Below are 19112 nucleotides of genomic sequence, written 5' to 3'. Positions count from 1 at the left end.
CCTACAGACTCTGACAGCACTGTAAGAGCAAATTCTTTTTGTCTCCTGGAATCTAGTACTAACATAGGAAGCAGAAACACAGTGGCCGATCCTGTGAAGCCAGCACCCAACACTTGCTGACCATTCAAAGCAGATGTCAGCAAATAAGGTTAGATACAGAACAGGTACAGCGTTAACAGTCACAGCACACCACTGCAGAATACCTCCCTTCCCAACTTCAAGGCGTATGTTCGAGTTTCTCCACTCCTCATGGGAGCTGAGTAATACCACGTATTCGAAGGCAGCCAGAGCAACATCGAACACTATCATTGCTGTAGCCAAAACAACACTTTAAGTGTTCAGTGCCTTTTCCAGCTTGCAACCGGTACAGTCTGCCAGCCTGCCACGAATGCTTGTCAGCATACCGTCTCTGGCAGATTTTAAAGTTTGCCTTGTGTTTGCATTATGGGATATTGATGAATTTCAACTCGCATGCTTCCACATTTCATTTAACTGACACACAAAATTTTGCTAAACCAACAGCTTCATATCAACCTCTGTAATGTCTTTGTTCTCTCTTTTCTACTTGAAGTAGCTGTAAATAGTTTTTACACACACATTTAGAAGATAATTGTTAAAACTAGTTCACCTAACTTGGTTTAGATTTCCCTCCATATATCAAGATTTTTATAAAAATATAACTAAAAAAGCTGCCATAATGGGTCAAGTCTAACAAAAAGTTACCAGTAGCAATAGCGAGCGTGTCACCTCCTCCTTCATAAACAGAAGAAAGTAATGGCTTTAATCTACATGTGTTCAGCATAAATGTATGCAGATAAATACCTACAGATATGCATATGCCATCCTTATCCATATCAAAATATTGCAGGAATAGAACTGGCAAAAAATTAATACAGGATTTGAAGTGATGCTTTAAAGGTAATGTGCCCCTAAAAACACTACTGCATATTACAAAAGGAGGAAGGGGAAAAAACCCTACTCTGAGTGTGTTTCTTAAATGCATCTTTTCAAAGCTAAATACAAAATTCAAGAATGAATCCACAGGAAAGATTCTGTGTTTCAATAGAGAACCAGTTTAAAGGATTTTATGAACAGTCAGTATTTTCAATTTTTTTCCCAGTAGCTAAAAATGGGAGAGTCAAATGCATTAATCATCTCCTATGTTCAAACATTTTAAAATGGTGAGAAGTTGTGTTGAAAACAGTGCAGGAAACCAATCACAGAAAATGAAAAACAAAATTTTGGCTTAAGAACTCATATTAGTAGGAATACAACCTAAGATTACAAGAAGAGTCAAAAAATCAATATCTATAACTCAGTTCCGGTAACAATAATTAAACTGAAAGATGTTTCATTGGAAAGTATTAGTGTTCCTTCTATATTTTTTTCAATTTTTTTCTTAACAGTCCTGAAGCTAAAAACAATACACTATTTCCTAAATCTTTAATTGGATTACACAGAGGACAGAACACAGACTTGATGCTGATTATAAGCCACCAATTCTAAAATTTTTCTTAGTTAACCCTGACTCTCACATATCTGAAATCACAACATGGCCTTACAGCTGGATCTTTAAAAGAAAAAAAAAGTTACATTCCTTGTGAAACGTAGGCATTATACAACTCAAACTTCCATTTCCTGGCAGATCATAGCCCACGTAACAAGTACAAGTCATTATCTTCCTGTTTTTTTCAGACAGAAAAGTTCATTAAAGAGTCTAAGCAGGACAATCTTAGATTGCTGACGCTCTACTGTACAAAAACGTAGCATTACCAAACCCATTTGCAATCAATTCATGCTATACTACACATGCTATATTACAGTTCACCTATTTTATTTTACCAGTTTCTGCTTAAAATTAATGTTACAGTATTTAAGATCATAATCTAATTGAAAAGATGCCTTACTTAATGTTACAGTATTTAAGATCACAATCTAATTGAAAAGATGCCATAGTTTAACCTGTATATAATTCATAACACACACACACACAAAATATTCATAGCACAGGACCGACCTATTGACAGTTGTCCTCAGCTGCACTTCAGAAATATAGGACACATTTATATGTGCATTACTTATTAAAGAACAAATCTCAGATCTGACTTAAATCTTTGCTCTTCTAGATCACCAACACACGAACTACCAATACTTTTCAAGCAATGAAATGAAAGAATCAGACTATTTCACAGATAAAACTCAGTCATGTACACATGAATGTTAGGAAACCAGTCTAACTACGGGTGTGTGCAAGCACCTGTCTTGTTTAAACAACAGTACAACTGAAAGAGTTCTTCAGTTAGAAAAAAAAAAAATTACTGTAGTCTCAGCATTTCTCCTGGCATCTGGCAAATTAACCCCTACTGCTAACATATGTCTCTTGCTGCTGTTCTTCCAAAACCAGCAAGTGGTTTGCATATGCTGAACATGCAGTAGCTATGTCTGCAGCCACAGTGAGCAGAGGACCTGGCTTTTGAGCCAAGAGACTGAAACTCTATTCCCTCCCCTGCCAGTGACCATCTGTGTGACCTACTTAGAGTTTATATTCTTTGGAGTAGATCTCAGTGTTGTGCTACAGCACAAATTCCTAATCAGGAGTGGACCTCTAGAGAATACAAAGTCAAAAGCAGCAGTATGTGTACATCCACATTTTATTATATGTTCAAGCATTTTATATTCATTTCACACCATTAAAAACCAATTCTCCCAAGGGTGACCGATTTACAAATTTCAGCATAATGTCAATGAATATTCCATGGTCAGCTCAGAATAAAAATCCAGCTCCAAATACTATAAGCTCAGAAACACCAACTACAATAAAAATTGCATGTAAACAGCTATGTCTTAATCTGGTGATCTCTCAAAAATGGAGAGACAGTCAGGGAACTCTGGCAATAGGTTTCCTAAAAAAACCAGTGATGCATCAAAAGTAGTTTTACATAGAAATGAAGCAATTCCTACAAAACTTTTCTTTAGCAGGTCGAATAGAGAATTTCACAAGAGGAAGAGAATAATATACCTCAGTATACAAAGGATAAGATAAATGACAGGAGACATTATATCATAAATGAGACTTATCAATCCCATTAGCAGTGCTTATACAGGACATGACAACCATTTCTTTCCCTCTGCTATTTTTAAATAATGAATTATTGAGCTATCTAAAAGGAAAGTTTTAAAAATTAAGATAAATTCTTGTCCTCTGATCAAGAAGGACATAATATTGTCTGAAGACAAAAGTGGACAAATGCCTGTGCATGTGCCCACACATCCTGTAAGAATGTTCCTAAACGTTGTAGTGAAGCGCACAAGCAGTTGAAAGCATCGGTCTTCCTACATTCAGCCACTCGAACACCTGAACCACCATAACCCCTCTAAGCTGTATTATAGTTACACAGTACAGTTACAGAGTGGAACCAAGAAATCGATGCCTCTACAAAAAAAAAAATCTGTCAATGTAATTTAAGGGCTTGTAAAAGTACTGTAGCAGTGTGGGGCTTCTGAAGATCAATTACAGTAGCAGTCAACAGAACTGGGCATCCTATCTGACGAAAGCCCTCTATTCCAGGACAGTGTCAGAGAAAACTTTTGAATGCCTAGGAATACATACCAATAAATTCAGCTTAACCTCAAGGCTGCCAATTTCAGGTTCATTATTTATTTATTTTATTTATTTAGTTAGTTATTATTTTATTTATATATATATTATTTATATTTATTTTATTTATATATATTTATATTTATTTTATTTATATATTTTTATTTATATATATTATTTATTTGTTTGTTTGTTTTATTTAATAAAAAATTTAATCGGCACTTTGTTTTATATTTTTTGAAAACGTATTTTAATGTTTTCAGAATTCTGCTTCCTTAGGAAATGCTGTGAACATCAATGGGTAAAGGAAAAAGAAATGCTAATATATGAAATCCAATTAAATTATAAAGACAACACCATTGGGAATGGAAGTAAATGAACTGAACTGGAACTGTACTGAACTACATGGAAAGAGACTAAATACTAAAGCTTGGAGGAAAAAACAGGTAATCTGAAACACACCCAAATTAATAGACTTCATTGTAATTAGCAATGTAGTTAAATATATTCCATACTCATGGCAGAAAAAAATACTACCTGTTGTGGATATATGTGAACTTTAGTTAATGATACTGTTGGCAATCTTACCTCAGTTATCATGCTGCATCCTATTTTGCAATACACTACATACGCTTTCATTCTTGTAAATTCCCTTCCACCTCATTGCTTGGAGCAATGAATCAGGCATTGTCTGCACCCTGCAAATACAGTTGGTTCTCTACCCAATTGCTCTTAGAATCAATTGTATTTAGTGTAGAGCAATAAAAGCGTCTTTGGAATTTTCTATTTTAAACCACAGCACTGTACAAGAAAAAGGACTTGTTTGCTCTTCACTGTGCACAATATTACAATAGCACAGTACAGAAACTTTTTCATACTACTGTATTATCAGAGACACTTCATTGTGTATTGGTCTTTTCCCATTCTTCAGCGCCTGCACTTAAAGCATGTTGTGGGCTTTCCCCTATGGTAATTACAATTGGAAGGTTAAATCCAAGCAATATGAAAACAAAACATAAATGCAAATAATCATAAAATATCAGTTAGATATAAAACACCCTGCGATTATTCCAAGGCTCATTTTCTGCCTTTAGCAATGTAGGGGCAGGCTGGGTGAAAGGAAAGCTATAAAGATCATCAGCCAAAAGAGAAACTCTGTGATTAAACGGCCTAACAGATACTTGGGTAACACCATGGAGGCAACAGGAACATTGTTCGCTGGCCATACTAAGTGTCAGAGGAATGACAACTTCGTCATGGAATGGTCTCATGAAAATGAAAATATACTTGCAAGTCTATTTGATCTTGACTGGGTTGCATTGAGGGTGGTGAAAATGAATGCCTGCCCGCTCCTCGCCCCACAAGAAGAAAAAAAACAAAAACAAACAAACAAAAAAATAAAAGGAAATTGTCAGGTTCAGGTACATATAAATTTTAAACTCTACACCAACAGCAAGAAGCAGTTTTATTCTGTCACTTCATCAAGATACTGAAGTACAAAATCTTTAAATGAATATTCTCTAGTTAGCAAGAATATTCTCCGGTTAGCAATATCATGACATAAGTGTCATGATAAAGCTAAAACAAACTGGGCATGTTTTAGCTTTATTTTAAAATGACATCCACTTGATTTCTCTATTTTGAGAAACTGCTTCTTCAGAGGACTGTCTCTTATTCTGAACTAATATTTAAAAAAAATCAGTCTATTTTCCCAGGCTCCTCTAAAAAGAACAGCATCTAAGTATTATTATATAATTATATACCAAGTATTACAGTAAAAACATTTTAAGGTGTATCTTGCACATGTAATCACCATATGCATATAAGCAAGCTGTTAATTTGTATGTACTACCAAATACATACACTTTAACTGGCAACTACTAGTGCAAGTTTGGATCACAATGACCTATTCAGACATACAGGATCCAGTGTAAAGCAGCTAGGCTGGCAAATGGTTTAATTATTATACGCTGCCTTTATGGTCTTAGCTGCTTGGTTTTGCAGTTAAGTGTTTGATATTAGCAAGAAGTAGCACAGGGAGGTTTTGGTCATTATTTTTTTTTTTTTTTTAATTTATAAATTTAAGACTAAATTAATCCACTAACTACCTGTCTGGGAAAAATTAAAATGTATTGATTATCTGGTCAGCAGTATACAAAAAGCACCATTTATTGTTTTTATAAAAGCTCCTCAGAATTAGAAATCCTCTTAGCAAAATTTCTTATTCATTATTACCTTAAAAATAAAGAAACAGAAAACATATACCCTTCTTAGCATTCACAACGTATTCTGAGGTAGACATTTTCCATGATATACCAGCAATATATTTCAAGACATCAGACAAGCTGCATTTACAAGCAAGCAGCAATCTATTATTATTATTTATCTGCAAGCAATAAAAGAACATTTTGCATTAACAGACAGTAGCTAAAGCAAAGGCCTGATAAACACATGAAACGAGAACCACGCTAAGCAGACTATGATGGTAGCTTCTTTGGAATCCAAAACCCCACTCTTTTTTCCTCTGGAGCATACATTGATACGGAAGACAGGAGCAGTGGTATGTACACTAAAGGGAGTAAGATGCAAGTCAATAGAACTGTGAAGCACACAGGTTATTGTACGCTCAACTATTTTCCTCCTGGATCTTTATTGGGGCTTTATTCTTTATTATATGAGCATGGGATCTATTGTCCTGACCAACACTCCTGATATATGAACCCATAACAAATGTATTTCTATGAGGCAAGTTTCTTTAAATAAAAATTAATCGAACTATTGTTATTCCACAGCAGTGCCTGCTCTTATTCTCTGTCTTCTACATTTCTGAGACAGAATGATAAAGAGTTGAGTTTTCCTTCCAGAAAAATAGTATTTGACTGGAGACTAACATATCACACTAAAAGCATAAAAGTTAGCAAAAGGCAGATTAAAACAAGAAATATCTTTAGTATTATTACAACTAGAATTACTCAGCTGCTTTAAGTGTCTAACTGTTCTTGCAGAGAGCAAAGCAGTGGGTTTACTGGAGATGAACCAAAACTTTCATAACCTCAGAGTTTAGGTTGGTGTTTTCTATACCTACAGGTTGCACAAAAGATCATTACAAATGCACACATACACACACACAAAAAAAAAAAAAAAGATTATAGCTTACACTTAATTTCTCAGTATTAAACACAGCCAAGGTAACTGACTGAATTCCAGTAAGATCAAGCGTTCAAGAGAGTGCGTTATTTTAACCCAGAAGTCTTTCAGTTTTGTGAGAGGATGTTTTTCTTTCTGGTCTAAATGCTACCCTCTCCAAGAAGCAAGAGATAAAATTAAGACTGGCACTTCTGATCTTAGAAGCGGCAGTAGTAAAAGTAACTGGTAATGCAATGACATATCAGGCTGTACTTGTAAAATAGAAATAAACTACCAGAAAAATTTGTGAATACACAATTAGATCCGTTTGAAAATCAACTGGTTGGATCTGCTCCTAATAGCTTGCAACAGTGTCTGCAGATACCCAAGCTATAGCTACTTAAGTTCCACTGATATAAGCAACCTTGAGTCTTACACATAGTTAAAAAAGTCACAGCTGATGACCATGAAGACATTAACATATAGGTTAAAATACTATCTAATTTAATCTAAACAATAAAACCAACAACATTATTTTCTTAATTTTGTCCAGGAAATCAATAACGGTCTCAAAACAAAACAGACAAAGCTAATTGTTGTTATAGCTTACAATATATAATTCCATCTCAATAGAATGCAACACAACTCTTAAAATAAGCTTGATTTTCTTATCTGTCCTAGCTAGTTAGAACTGCATCAGTCTTGTGGCAACACAGAGGGATGAGATGAGCAGAGCGATCCTACTCATGCTCAGTACTATTTGCTACCACTGCTGTACTGTCAAGTTCCTAGAATCATTATCTATAAGTTGTCAGAAACTGAAAATCTGACAAAATAGTCATCCATTCGAGTAGCTCGCGTGCCTTTCAAAGTTCTGGAGGTCCTCTACACAGCAGTAAGACGCTGAGAGAGAAGCAAGCCATCTGGTCCACAAAAGAGGAGACCAAACATTTAGCAGTGAAGAAGATCAAGTCAACCATGTGAAACTGGGCTTCTCTGCTAGGGATCCTTCAGCAAAAATTCCCTTTCTGTGGTAATATGAAGGAAAACTAAGCACAAGACCGATAAAGACATTTCAGTACACTTATTGCTCCTGTTCTGAGAGTGGATAAAGACACTAAGTTCTGATAAAGGTTAAGAAACAACGTCATTCCTATAAACAGAGATGCTGCATTGCAGCTGAGCTATACTACAGCACAATCAGCCTGTTTTCTCTGCCCAGGCAGAGGCCTTATATAACATAAGTTGTGTTCACAAGGTTTCACTCCATGTTCCTATTTCACTATAGAGCTTACAAATGGGTTGAAAGGATATATATATATATATATATAGCTCTACCTCTCTAACCATTATATCATGGGAAAAACACACAAACCTGTTCCTCTGAGACCCACCTGTTCCTTGTTCTAGGCTAGCAATCACGCTTTGCACAATAGCCATCTTGTAGAAAGAGGTGAATCCTCTCCAGAGGTCAGACTTCTGGCATTCACACTCTCAATATGTTTCACTCAATTTCAAACATGAATAGCACAAAAAAAGTCAGTCAACATTTTCACACCTATTTATTTTAAGCCTTAAAGGCATTTTAAATTTACCTTGTTTTTTAAAAAGGTTGCTGCGTACTATTTCCTTCATGGACTGCACTTTCTGCTTCTGCAGTTTCACTGGTGGAATGCAAGTGTAAAATTCATACAGTAGTTGGCTGCATGTAAAGGAAAAGTGTCGTAAATACTGTACAGATGAATTCATCATGTGTTAATAAAGACAGAAAAAAAGAGCAAAAGATCATATATTTCTAAACATTTATTTATTTTTAAGACTTAGATTTACTTACCATCTCACAAACATTGACAAGAGATCAGTAGCAGGTTAGAAAGAAAACTTTCAAGAGAAACAAGATGAGGATGAACTAGATTTTCGCCATGTTTACAAATATTTATTACTTTTCCATTGTTTTCAATGGAATAAAGATATTTTTGTGTGTGGTGAAAGCGATTTATCTTTGTCTGACAAATAAAGATACTTATTTCAAACTGCTAACATCAGATTTCGTTTTCTGGAATAGGGCTTATTCAGGGAGAGGCAGGGAGAGAGTAAGTGAAAAGAAAAAAAAGATAGGTTGTTCCACTTGCTCATTCTGTTCACCAAGTTACTGCTTAAGTATTGGGCCTCCATAATGAATTCTGTCATTGCATAAGTCGAACGAGAACTCCCTGTTAAAAATGTATGCCCAGAGTTCCGCCACTCTTTATCAGTACAAACTGGCATAGCTTTGTTGACTTAAACTGATCAATAATAATTTATTGTTTACAGCAGCGTTACATTTTACACACCACGTGATACATCTACCAAAGGTTCAAAAGCAGCTCACCTCAGTAACTTGGCATCAAAGACCATTTCAACATCATGAAGAACTGATGGTATGTACTTCAAGGCAGCAACCTGTATTGATGAACAGATTGTGTTAATTTTGTATGTTTTTCTGCATGTACAGAATACAAACAGTACAGAGCACACCACGGAAACAGATGCACACAAAATGAACAATAAGTTTGGACTTCTTTTCACAGACTGAAATTTCACATGATATTTGAATATTAATTTCACCACAGACTACTAGTCACACCAGTGCTCTTCTGCTGAGGATATGCAGAGGAACTTAAATACAATAGTACCGAGTGAATCATGGGCCACTGTCCACTCATTTCTCTACTTAGGCTTTAGATAAAGAGCTCCCTGCAATGATTTTTACATTTACAAAATGACCTGTGACTTATCTTCCCACTAACAAGCCTGTATTTCTCAAATACTTTACATATGCAAAAGGATATGTCGTACTTCTTGGCTGACAGCTGTAATAAATTCTGAGCAAAAATAGGCTCTGTGGTTTTAAAAGTATTTTTGGTAAAGTGCTACATAATTTGTCAAAAAAGAGAACCTGGGCACATTGATATAGGTCTGAAGCAGGACATCAGTCTCTTCCTTCCCTCCCATCTTCCTATTTCAACAGGTCACCTACAGTAGGTCCTTTTCATGGAAGTTCAAATCCGCATAAAGATGCTGTGCAATCACTGACTGCCAAAAGAAACAACATCTCGGGATAGTTATATATCAAAAACAAATTAGCCGTTTTCTCTGAAGACATCGTCCTGCCAAAAACATTTTTGCCTATCTAAAAATCTGACCACAGCATCAATTTTTGGTTATTGTGTGAAAATTCTTAGCAAAAACCTATAGTTAATCTCAGCTGCCATTGTGAACCTACAACTGAGGAAAACAGAAATAATCATATCTATTACATTTGCATGCTGCTATAAATCCAACCATAGTAAAGAAAATCAATTTACAATGTTTTAGTTTGACTAACCTCTTCTTGGTCCAGATTATGAGAATTGCAAAGGTAATAACAGCTTTACTTCATTGTGCAATTTTAGAGTGTAAATTTCTACTAACATTTTGCTGAAAAGCCGTCTTGAATCACAAGACCCAAATCTTCGTCCTACATAAACCTACACAACAACAACAAAATAAAGTCTAGAGAACCACCTGGAGTCCACAAAAACCCCACAGGACCAATTCTCTCAACAGCGGAAGCCCTACCAACTGAATCACAAAACGGGAACTGGCAAAAAGTGCTGATACTCCATGGGAAGGCTACCTCAACTGAGTGCTCCGTCTGATGCAAAGCCACACTGGTCTGGATTTTTATATAATGGAATGAACAGGGTAAGAAATCATACTACCATATGCCTGCTATCCTTTTAAAACAGACCAATTGTAATTTTTTGTACCACTTTCATCCCTTTCCTAACTGAAGAAAAAAAAAGAGTAAACAACAATGGAATGATACTAGACCAGAAATAATACCTAATTTTGGGCTACTGTGCAGTAAATTCTAACTCAATGTATAGATATCTATCAGAACCATGTTGCATGCAGTCAACGAGTCACTAAATCGCAGCCACAAAACATGCTAAAACATCTAAAAAAATATTAGAATTTGCATTTCCTGAGATTTTATAACTTGGTTTCAAACAACAGGAAAATCATTTGAACTATCATACAAAGATTAGTCTAAACAAAAGCTTTATGAATGGGCATTGCAAATGCATGAGTCGAACATTTGAAATACACACTCGTTGCCCCAGACCATCAATATTTCAGCTTGTTCAAGACAATAAATTCATGCACACAAGTGATATACGACAACAGTTATGACAGATGCATTAAGACATACAACATAAAAGTAGAGCCTACTCAAATATTTCTAGTGAGGGGGAGTGTAAGGAACACAGCAAGGCCAACAGGAAACTGAGAAGCACATCAAAACTGCAGCCAGCAGTGGAGAATGTCAGTATGAATACACAGTTGAAATGACCAAGACCAAGGAAGAAGTGTTTTTCTTTCCAGTTACCCATCTGAAATTTTCATGTGTTGACGGTTTGACAAGCTTTTGGTTTTGTCATTAAACAAGCAGCTGTCTACTGTTTCCTCAATAGCTATTAACATCACAGTGCTTCTATATCAAAACTTACAGCAAAGATGAAACAGCCACTCAGGGAGAGGCTTAGAATGAAGCCTATCCAGGCTCAATACATCTCTGTCTCTTAGTCTCCTTCCCTGGGGCTAGGGCGGTTAGAATAAAGACAATCAAAGCACAGCTTTCTTTGGCTCTCATTTAGACCTTTTAAACACCATAAAGCTATCATTTTATTTCTATGAGCTTCCACTGTAGTAGCCAGCTTGCTTTTTTTTTTTTTCCCTCCTTTAAAACAAACAAACAAACAACAACGATGACTATTTAGGTCTTGATTCAAAAAGAAAGAATTTAGTCTGCAGCAAGGGTGTATACAGTATTTCAAACTAGCTCAATGCTGGCTTAAGTTGCCTTCAGATAAAATCATTCCTCTGCAGATCTCATCCCCACATTCATACACAATCCTGGGAAGGTCAAAGGAGTGTTTAAAAGCTGCTGCCACTTCAACAAAAAGACTGTATGTTCTCCTGATCTTAGCCATTATTAGCTCCTTGAAATAGGTTGGAGAAAAAAGTTGTTTTATTTTTATTTTTAAAACACAAGACTGTGAAAAACTGGGGCTATTTAAAACACCCATAAAGATACTTGTGGTGAGCTAGAAACTCATCCTAGCCCCAGTTTTACTTCAGCAATGTGTTGTTTCTCACTGTTCATGCAACAAATACTGTATGAAGATACTGTACAATAGCAGCATCTGAATTTCATTTTACACCAATTCACCGTAACTGAGAAAGAAGTTTGATAAAGGACAGGGCCACCAGTGGCCACAAAATATTTCAAGCAGTACTCCACTGACACTGGGTCTATTGTGCTGTCTGCCTTCCCACATATTCCCTGTTCTGCACTTGTATGAGGAGGGAAGGCTATAGCTACCATTTCTCTGCAGATCTGGAGTACCAACCGAAGCACAATAACAAGTATATCCCCTGCATTCTTCTAAACTCCCAAGTTTCATTTGCAATAATTGCTTCAAATGATGCACCATGGGCACAACTGAGCACTGCCCTTAATGAAGTCATAAAAGTCTTCTAGTAAGCAGTACAAGATGTTCTGCATTCTTCTGACCTTAGAGATTAATTTTTTAAGCAGAATACAGATAAACCCACAGCACTGCAGGAAATTATTTCATACATATACAATATACTGTTAAATTTATTTTAACCTTTACTCCTGACCAAGCTTATTTTCTTAGTTGCCCTCTTTTGCAACATTACGTTACGCATATTCATGAACTTCAAGTACCCGTTAGATGAAAAGAACATTCCAAGAGATCATCGGTGCTCTGCTTCTTAGCCTAATTTTATTTGCTATCAAGGCAACTTTAACAAGTTATATGCCATCCCCTGTTGTACACCACAATCAAAGCATCACTGTCAGTACCTTTCTAGCCTTATTCTCTCAGAAGTAATCTACGCATGTCTGCACAGTTTTAAGTTCTTAGAATCTACTGCAGCACTAGGGATGGGTCAAAAATGTGTGGGGAAGAATGAGAGGAGAAAGGTAGCATCTTCATATTACATTATTTTCATACTTTTCAATGCCACAGACAATTTCGTATTCCTGTGTTTCCATGACCTTAAGAATGTGTCATATAAGGTTTCAGAAAGCACGCATAGAATTGGGAGTACTATTTTCTAAAAATCAGTGCCTAAGAGCAAGCTATAGCTGACATTTGCAACAGACAAGACCATCTGTAGGTCAAATGTGATGTGTCAATTGGGAGACAGAGCAGTTTTTGGAAGAGAAGCTGGGGCTTGATTTGTAATTTAAGATGGAGAGGACAAGCTTGTCGATGAAAGGGCACATGCACAGACTACAAATCAGACATCAACAGTATGACCTCATGAAAACACACAGACTGAAATTGAAAAATTATTCATCATTTAAAAATAACTCATCATTTAAAAATAATTAATCAGATTTTATTCCCCAGAAATATATGTTGATTTACACAGACACAAAACACATCTGCAGAAAACATCACTCTCCAATTCATATGGTTGCTTTCAAACATCAGGGAATGCTTTACATCAGCAAAGTTAGCATATTGAAATTATAAACCTAACTGTAGTAAAATGACTTCGTGCGATGCTGAAGTTGAGAAGCATTCTGTCTGTATCTTTAAACAAAAGAGGTAACTTCACCAATTCCAGAATTTAAAAAAAAAAAAAAAAAAAGGAGGGGGGGAGGCTAACTTGGATTTACATGTAAATTGACCGTTTACCAACAACAAATTAACAATTCAGTCTTCAGCTGTTCAAAACTTATATAAACAGTACTGCAAAACAGAATCAGATATCTACCCTTCTCAAAGCTCAGGAAGTAAAATAAGTCAAAGCATCTATCCACTTCAGCCAACTTTAGAACAAGAGATTAAAAAGCTAGATTTTTAACTTTTTGTAAACTTATACAGCATGTAACAGATTAGGAAGGAAGATATCACTCAGAAGATAAAGTTAATTTGAAACAATGAAGTGGTTCTGGCACTAACTAGGCTGTTTCATATGACATGTAATTTTATAAACAATCTTTTCCTGACTCAATTAATATTCCATACAAGTCTGAGTATGATTGCTATCAGTAAAAGTGAGTGGGAAATTGCTACTGACTAAAATAGCGAGTTCCAAGTTTGGGAAAAAAAAAAAAAAAATCATTAGCAGAGACCAACAGACATTTCAGGTTTCAAAATAATTCTTTAAATCTTCTAAAGCTAAACCTCATGTGTATTTAGACAACCAAGGGTGAAATAAGAGTTAAGAATTCACACTCCAAGACTCTGCAAACTAGTTCATTTTAAGTTTCAATATCCTGAGAAACCCAATTACTTGAACTTTCTTCAGGGCTCCTAAAATTTTCTTCTCCGATATCTTCAGAGTGTAATCCACTTGAAGTCATTCAATTGATCCTACCAATGTTCCACTTTAATTCATATCAATGATAATTTCCAATGTGACAGTTTTAAGGCTGTTTTGATATTCTGATTATTTGTCTAGTTTTCCAATAGACTCTGTGAACTTTCCTCTCTGGGTATGCGAGGTACAACGCCTATGGAGTCCTGTGCATTTCTAATAAATACCTCTGAGTAACCACCTGTCCCTTACCCTGCAAAGTTAACTTTATACTACTACATCTATCATTGTCATTCCAAAACTTAATATGGGGGCTGGGGGGAGGGAAATCAGTGTTAGTTTTAGGCAGAGAGGCAGACTTAGGAACTTATTTCTACCCCTTTCTGCCCCATCTCACCCAGTGCAGAAATTATCTCCATTTTTCTGGCCTCTTACGGACAACTCGCATCCACCTACCAGAGCAGGAGTCTCAAGTATCATAACAGAAGTCTCCTCCAAATAGGCAGAGAAAAACATATTGTCCATTGTGAAAGCTACTATGACTAACACGCCTACGGAGTTTATGATGGAGTGGGTTTTTTTATTATTATTATTTTATTTTATTTTCCCCCCAAAACTTATTTCCAGCTGCCAGAACTGAACTACAGCGGGACACCTCTCATTCCATGCCTTTCCTACTGGCATTTTGTAACATTAACGCAGTAGTTTTTATTTACTGTCTGTAAAGCAACCTTTTGGTAGGTTTCTTTCAGAAACATGTCTGCATGAGTTATCAGTAGTGGGGACAACTGCACAGTTATGATATAAACCAGTATCTCAGATCTGCTATGAAATGTTTCAGCTAAAAAGAAAACTTACAGTAGCTGGTGCAGATTTAGACACTTAAAAGCCCACTACATATTAATACAGTACAAGTACCACAAGAACAATCGTTATTATATAAACTATCTCTCTCAGCATTACTTTATAGTAAAGACTTATTTTTCTTCTTCCAAAGTTTCTCCTGCTTTTGATGCAGTGTCTTGCAGATGTATAAACTATTCCCAGGAAGGCCTCTACAGACTTGTCAAATAACGACAGAGAGTATCTATCTGAATGATTTTCAAATGCATTTAGAACATTACTATAACCATGATATTCTACAATTAAAGTAGTAGTTACTTTTTCAGCTCTTTTGCAGTTGCACATTAACACTCCATGCAGTATCAGATAATACAAACCTTAAGATCAGCCACCTGAGGATTTAGTCAAGACAAAGACTTTTTCACTGACTTATATGAGAAGTCATAGCAAAAGGAAGCAAAACACAAAACCAGAGGAAAAGTCAAGCCCAATAAATACAGTGAGTTCATAATAAAGAATATATGAAGCATCAATATTGCAGTTGTCCAATAAAATCTTTGGCTTCTGACTTTATAGGAAGCCTTGATAGTTTCCTATTTTAATACAGAACTACAGAGCAATAATTTAGTATTAATGATCTTAATAGCTCCTTCTTTTCTAGTTTTCTTAAAACATCAGATTTTACAGTGTTAGAATAACTAAAATTGACATGAATGGGAAACCTTGATCCTATTTTCAGTTGTTTAAATAACGCACCTCCAAAAGGCTGATACTATAAAGTTTACTTTTTGAACTAAGATGGTGGAATACCTGTTTAGGATTATCTGAAGAAACTCAAGGATTAAACATTCAGCTCCCACTGGAGGCTTCACTTCATTAGATTCCTTGAAAGAATCCAGCATCTGTGTTCTGGTTCTTTTACTCACTACATTCATAAAGTTATATAAATGTATCTTCTCCTGACCTTTTCAACCTAGGCTTCAAACTTCATAAAACAACTTGGTCTTCCAATAAAGGGGAATTATAAAAGGGACACAAAGGATAAATTTCCTAAGAGTGTCTTTTCCTCAATTTAGAAAGAACGAAAACAAAAAACCCACAAACTAAAACGATATAAAAAAGCAAAATTAATTTGTTTCCAAGTACACACCAACCTGCAACAAAATGGCAGTTTTATGTTGGCTTTTCATCAGGTTGTTGATGGATTCAAAGAGCCTCCTCATAGATTCTTCAAATTCTGTTTGTTCTTTGCCTTCATATAATCTGTTGAGACATGCATTGGGTTATCCTTTCAGAATCAGAAAGTTTCATAGTCCTAAATGTGCCAGATTTAACATTACCTTAAAAATATATTTTATAAGTTGATCCAATATTACATACACAGATATTTCACCAGTGGGTTACATCTGCTATTCACTGTATTGTGTAGAAATTCTTCAGCTTGAACACAACATAAACATTTTCAATTTTTTTTTAAAAGCCTCTAAAGAATGACACCTCACAGATGTGAGCTTATAAAAAACGTCATTTCACTTTCAAAGTCACTTATATGCAAAAAAAATTGATTTTTTTTTTCCACTACAACTGAGCTACTCTAGAATATTTTTCACATATCACTGTTTCTTTCTTCTGCTGTTACAGCCACTTTTTCAAATAGATATTTTTTACTATCCCCATTAACCAGTCTGCTTTTTAAAAAAAGTCTCTACTTGATGCTTAGAAGTTAAAAAAGTGCATTTAAATTAAGCTCACTCCATTATTTCTTCATTCCCTGTCCTAAAGTTTGAATCTTTCATATTCTCTCTCCTGTATTGTTCATACTAGCTATTAATGCTAAATACCGCTTACATAAACAGTAAAACACACTGGTGACATGTTAAATTAGTTACCTGAAACAGCTGTCAGAAGCTAAACAAAAACAAGGTAAGAAAAAAGCCAAGGCAACAAGAGAAGCCTGAGATGTGTGTAGGATGCTGTGAGCTAAAGGTTGCACCTCTAATGTAGTGCCTTCTATATCAGAAGAGAAAAAAATCCCTCTTTTTAGTCATGTATTCCAGTGTCATGTGCTTTTCTTTGCAACTCGAAACTGAAGTCCTTAAGAGAACTAAAGGCAAATTAAGAGCGTTTGTCTACAGCAAGTTAAAAATCAAAACTACTATTCATGCAGTGACTGGCAAGAAGCTTTGAGGAAAGGAAAAATACTGAGATATACACTATCCAGGCCCATGGCCTCTGTATTGTTTAGGTCAATGCTTGTCAATGAGATTTAAGCCAGTTATTGGAAAGGAACCCCAAGATCTAAAACATTATCTGGAGAGGAAAAAAATTATATATACGTGCATACAACATACATGATGCACACTACTTGAGGTACGTCCCTGCTGAGGTGTGATAGCTGTATAAAAAATGCATACCAGAAAAACTTAGACATGAAAGGCATCTTGAAATGATTAAGTTTTAAGTACAAGCACACTTACATAGAAAAGACGTCTTATTTGTTATCAAGTAGTATTTTAGGAGCTTGGTTTTTGCTTAAATGATTTAATTTTTTTTGACATACTGAGATTGTGGCATGTGGGGGCTATTTAAAATTATTTTTTCAATGGGAATGAAGTACATGTAAGTTGTAACAATGTGGCTGTCTCAGTCTAAGTGTTCATTAAAGTTTCTTGGCTAATGCACTGATACAGCTTTTATTGACTATACAACATTACTGCAAAAGTAAATGAAGTTTCTTAAACCTATTTTTTTATGCAAGTGGAAATTTGAAGCTTTCTTGACTAAAACTGAGGGGCGAGGAGGGAGGCAAAAGCATCATACATCATGTATTAAACATGCTTTTAAAATTTGCAGCAGGACTGATTTAAGCCAGGTAGAATGATAATTCTATTTCCTGACTCATCATCCAGCTTCCATTTAGACACACTTTTCTGTGTTAAATTACAATTAAAATCACTTGTTCTGAAAGCAAATTTTAAGAGAGGACTGATTATTTGCTTGGAAACAACTTCATCACAACTGTGTACATGAAGTTCACCACCAAAAACAACCTTAGGCCAATGACAGCAGGAAAGCAAACATTTCATGTTTTCAAAGTCTGCATTATGTAAACTGCATGACCTTTCTACAAAACATAGTCACTGAACAAACAGCTGCAAGACATAACCTTAGTTCAGCTCACTGGAGTAAAAAAATTTTTGCTTTTGTTACATCTCTATAGCCTCAATAGGACTGAAAGAACACAAATTAAAGCGGAACTTGGTTATCTTCAAAGTATCTGCCTGACGACGAGATAAAAAAAAGTCTCCCATTTTATGTCTAACATTAGAAGTCATTATTCATCTCTTTCCTACACATTTTTCACTTTGTAATGTCTCTTACCTTCCAACAAGGCATCTTAGTTTCTTAAGCAGCTCACCAAATTAATGAGAGAATCGTCTAAAGATCTTTCTCAGCTCTATTAGCTCAAAATATTTATCTCCAAGAAGGCTAATCTCAACCATTGAAAGTGAAGTACTTTAATTGTAAATTCTAACTTTTCTCATGGGAAGAAAATACATTAGTCCATTTTTTCTGTTTTTTCTTCTTTTTCATGACCAGTCTGACAGTAGGAAATAAAATTACATCACAACAGCTATAGATTAATACACAGTGTCAGATGATACTGTTCAATGTTTGGTTATTTTTGCCAGAGGCTACCATTTGCAAGAGCTATTACTGCCTATAATAATAATAATTGTCCAACTGAATTTAGAGTTTCAGACCTTCAGTTAAGGCATTGATACGGAAAACTAAAAGGAGTAGATATGTATAGCTAATCACTTGAATATGCAACATATTGCAATAACCCAGTTTACCACAGACTCTCCAATACACACTTTTTGCTGCCAGCTAGTACTAGGCATTAAAATGGAGACCAAAGTTCTCCCTGCAACAAAACCCTGCCTTCTGACCTTCACCCATACAAGAAATTTTCCTTAATCCTCTACACAATGCTTCCTTCCCCAAAACTCTAGAAGTCCCCTTTTGCCATGACACCTACTAAAAAAAAAAAAAAAAAAGCAAAACAAAGCTTTTGAACTACTAGCTATATTCTATTCTCATGAGCACCATCTCCTTCCTTATACAGCTTTTCACCTTCTTTATCTGTATCCATTTA

At 35.5% G+C, this 19112-nt stretch overlaps 1 protein-coding gene across 1 annotated transcript in view; it reads right to left on the bottom strand.

Annotated features, from left to right (window-relative positions):
- The window catches only part of DOCK2 (dedicator of cytokinesis 2), a 201064-nt gene that overhangs the window by 140129 nt on the left and 41823 nt on the right, over window positions 1-19112 (bottom strand). Inside the window, exons 23-25 of the mRNA XM_082323800.1 lie at window positions 16108-16216; window positions 9096-9166; window positions 8320-8426 (exon numbers count right to left, since the gene is read on the bottom strand). Of these exons, the coding sequence (XP_082179926.1) occupies window positions 8320-8426; window positions 9096-9166; window positions 16108-16216 (287 nt within the window). The remainder of the gene's footprint in view (window positions 1-8319; window positions 8427-9095; window positions 9167-16107; window positions 16217-19112) is intronic.

The sequence above is a fragment of the Platalea leucorodia genome, assembly GCF_965183815.1.
Source record: "Platalea leucorodia genome assembly, chromosome: 11".
In the NCBI taxonomy this organism is placed as follows: domain Eukaryota; kingdom Metazoa; phylum Chordata; class Aves; order Pelecaniformes; family Threskiornithidae; genus Platalea; species Platalea leucorodia.
The sequence above is the reverse complement of the archived record's forward strand: the minus strand, read 5'-3'. Positions and strand labels throughout refer to the sequence as shown.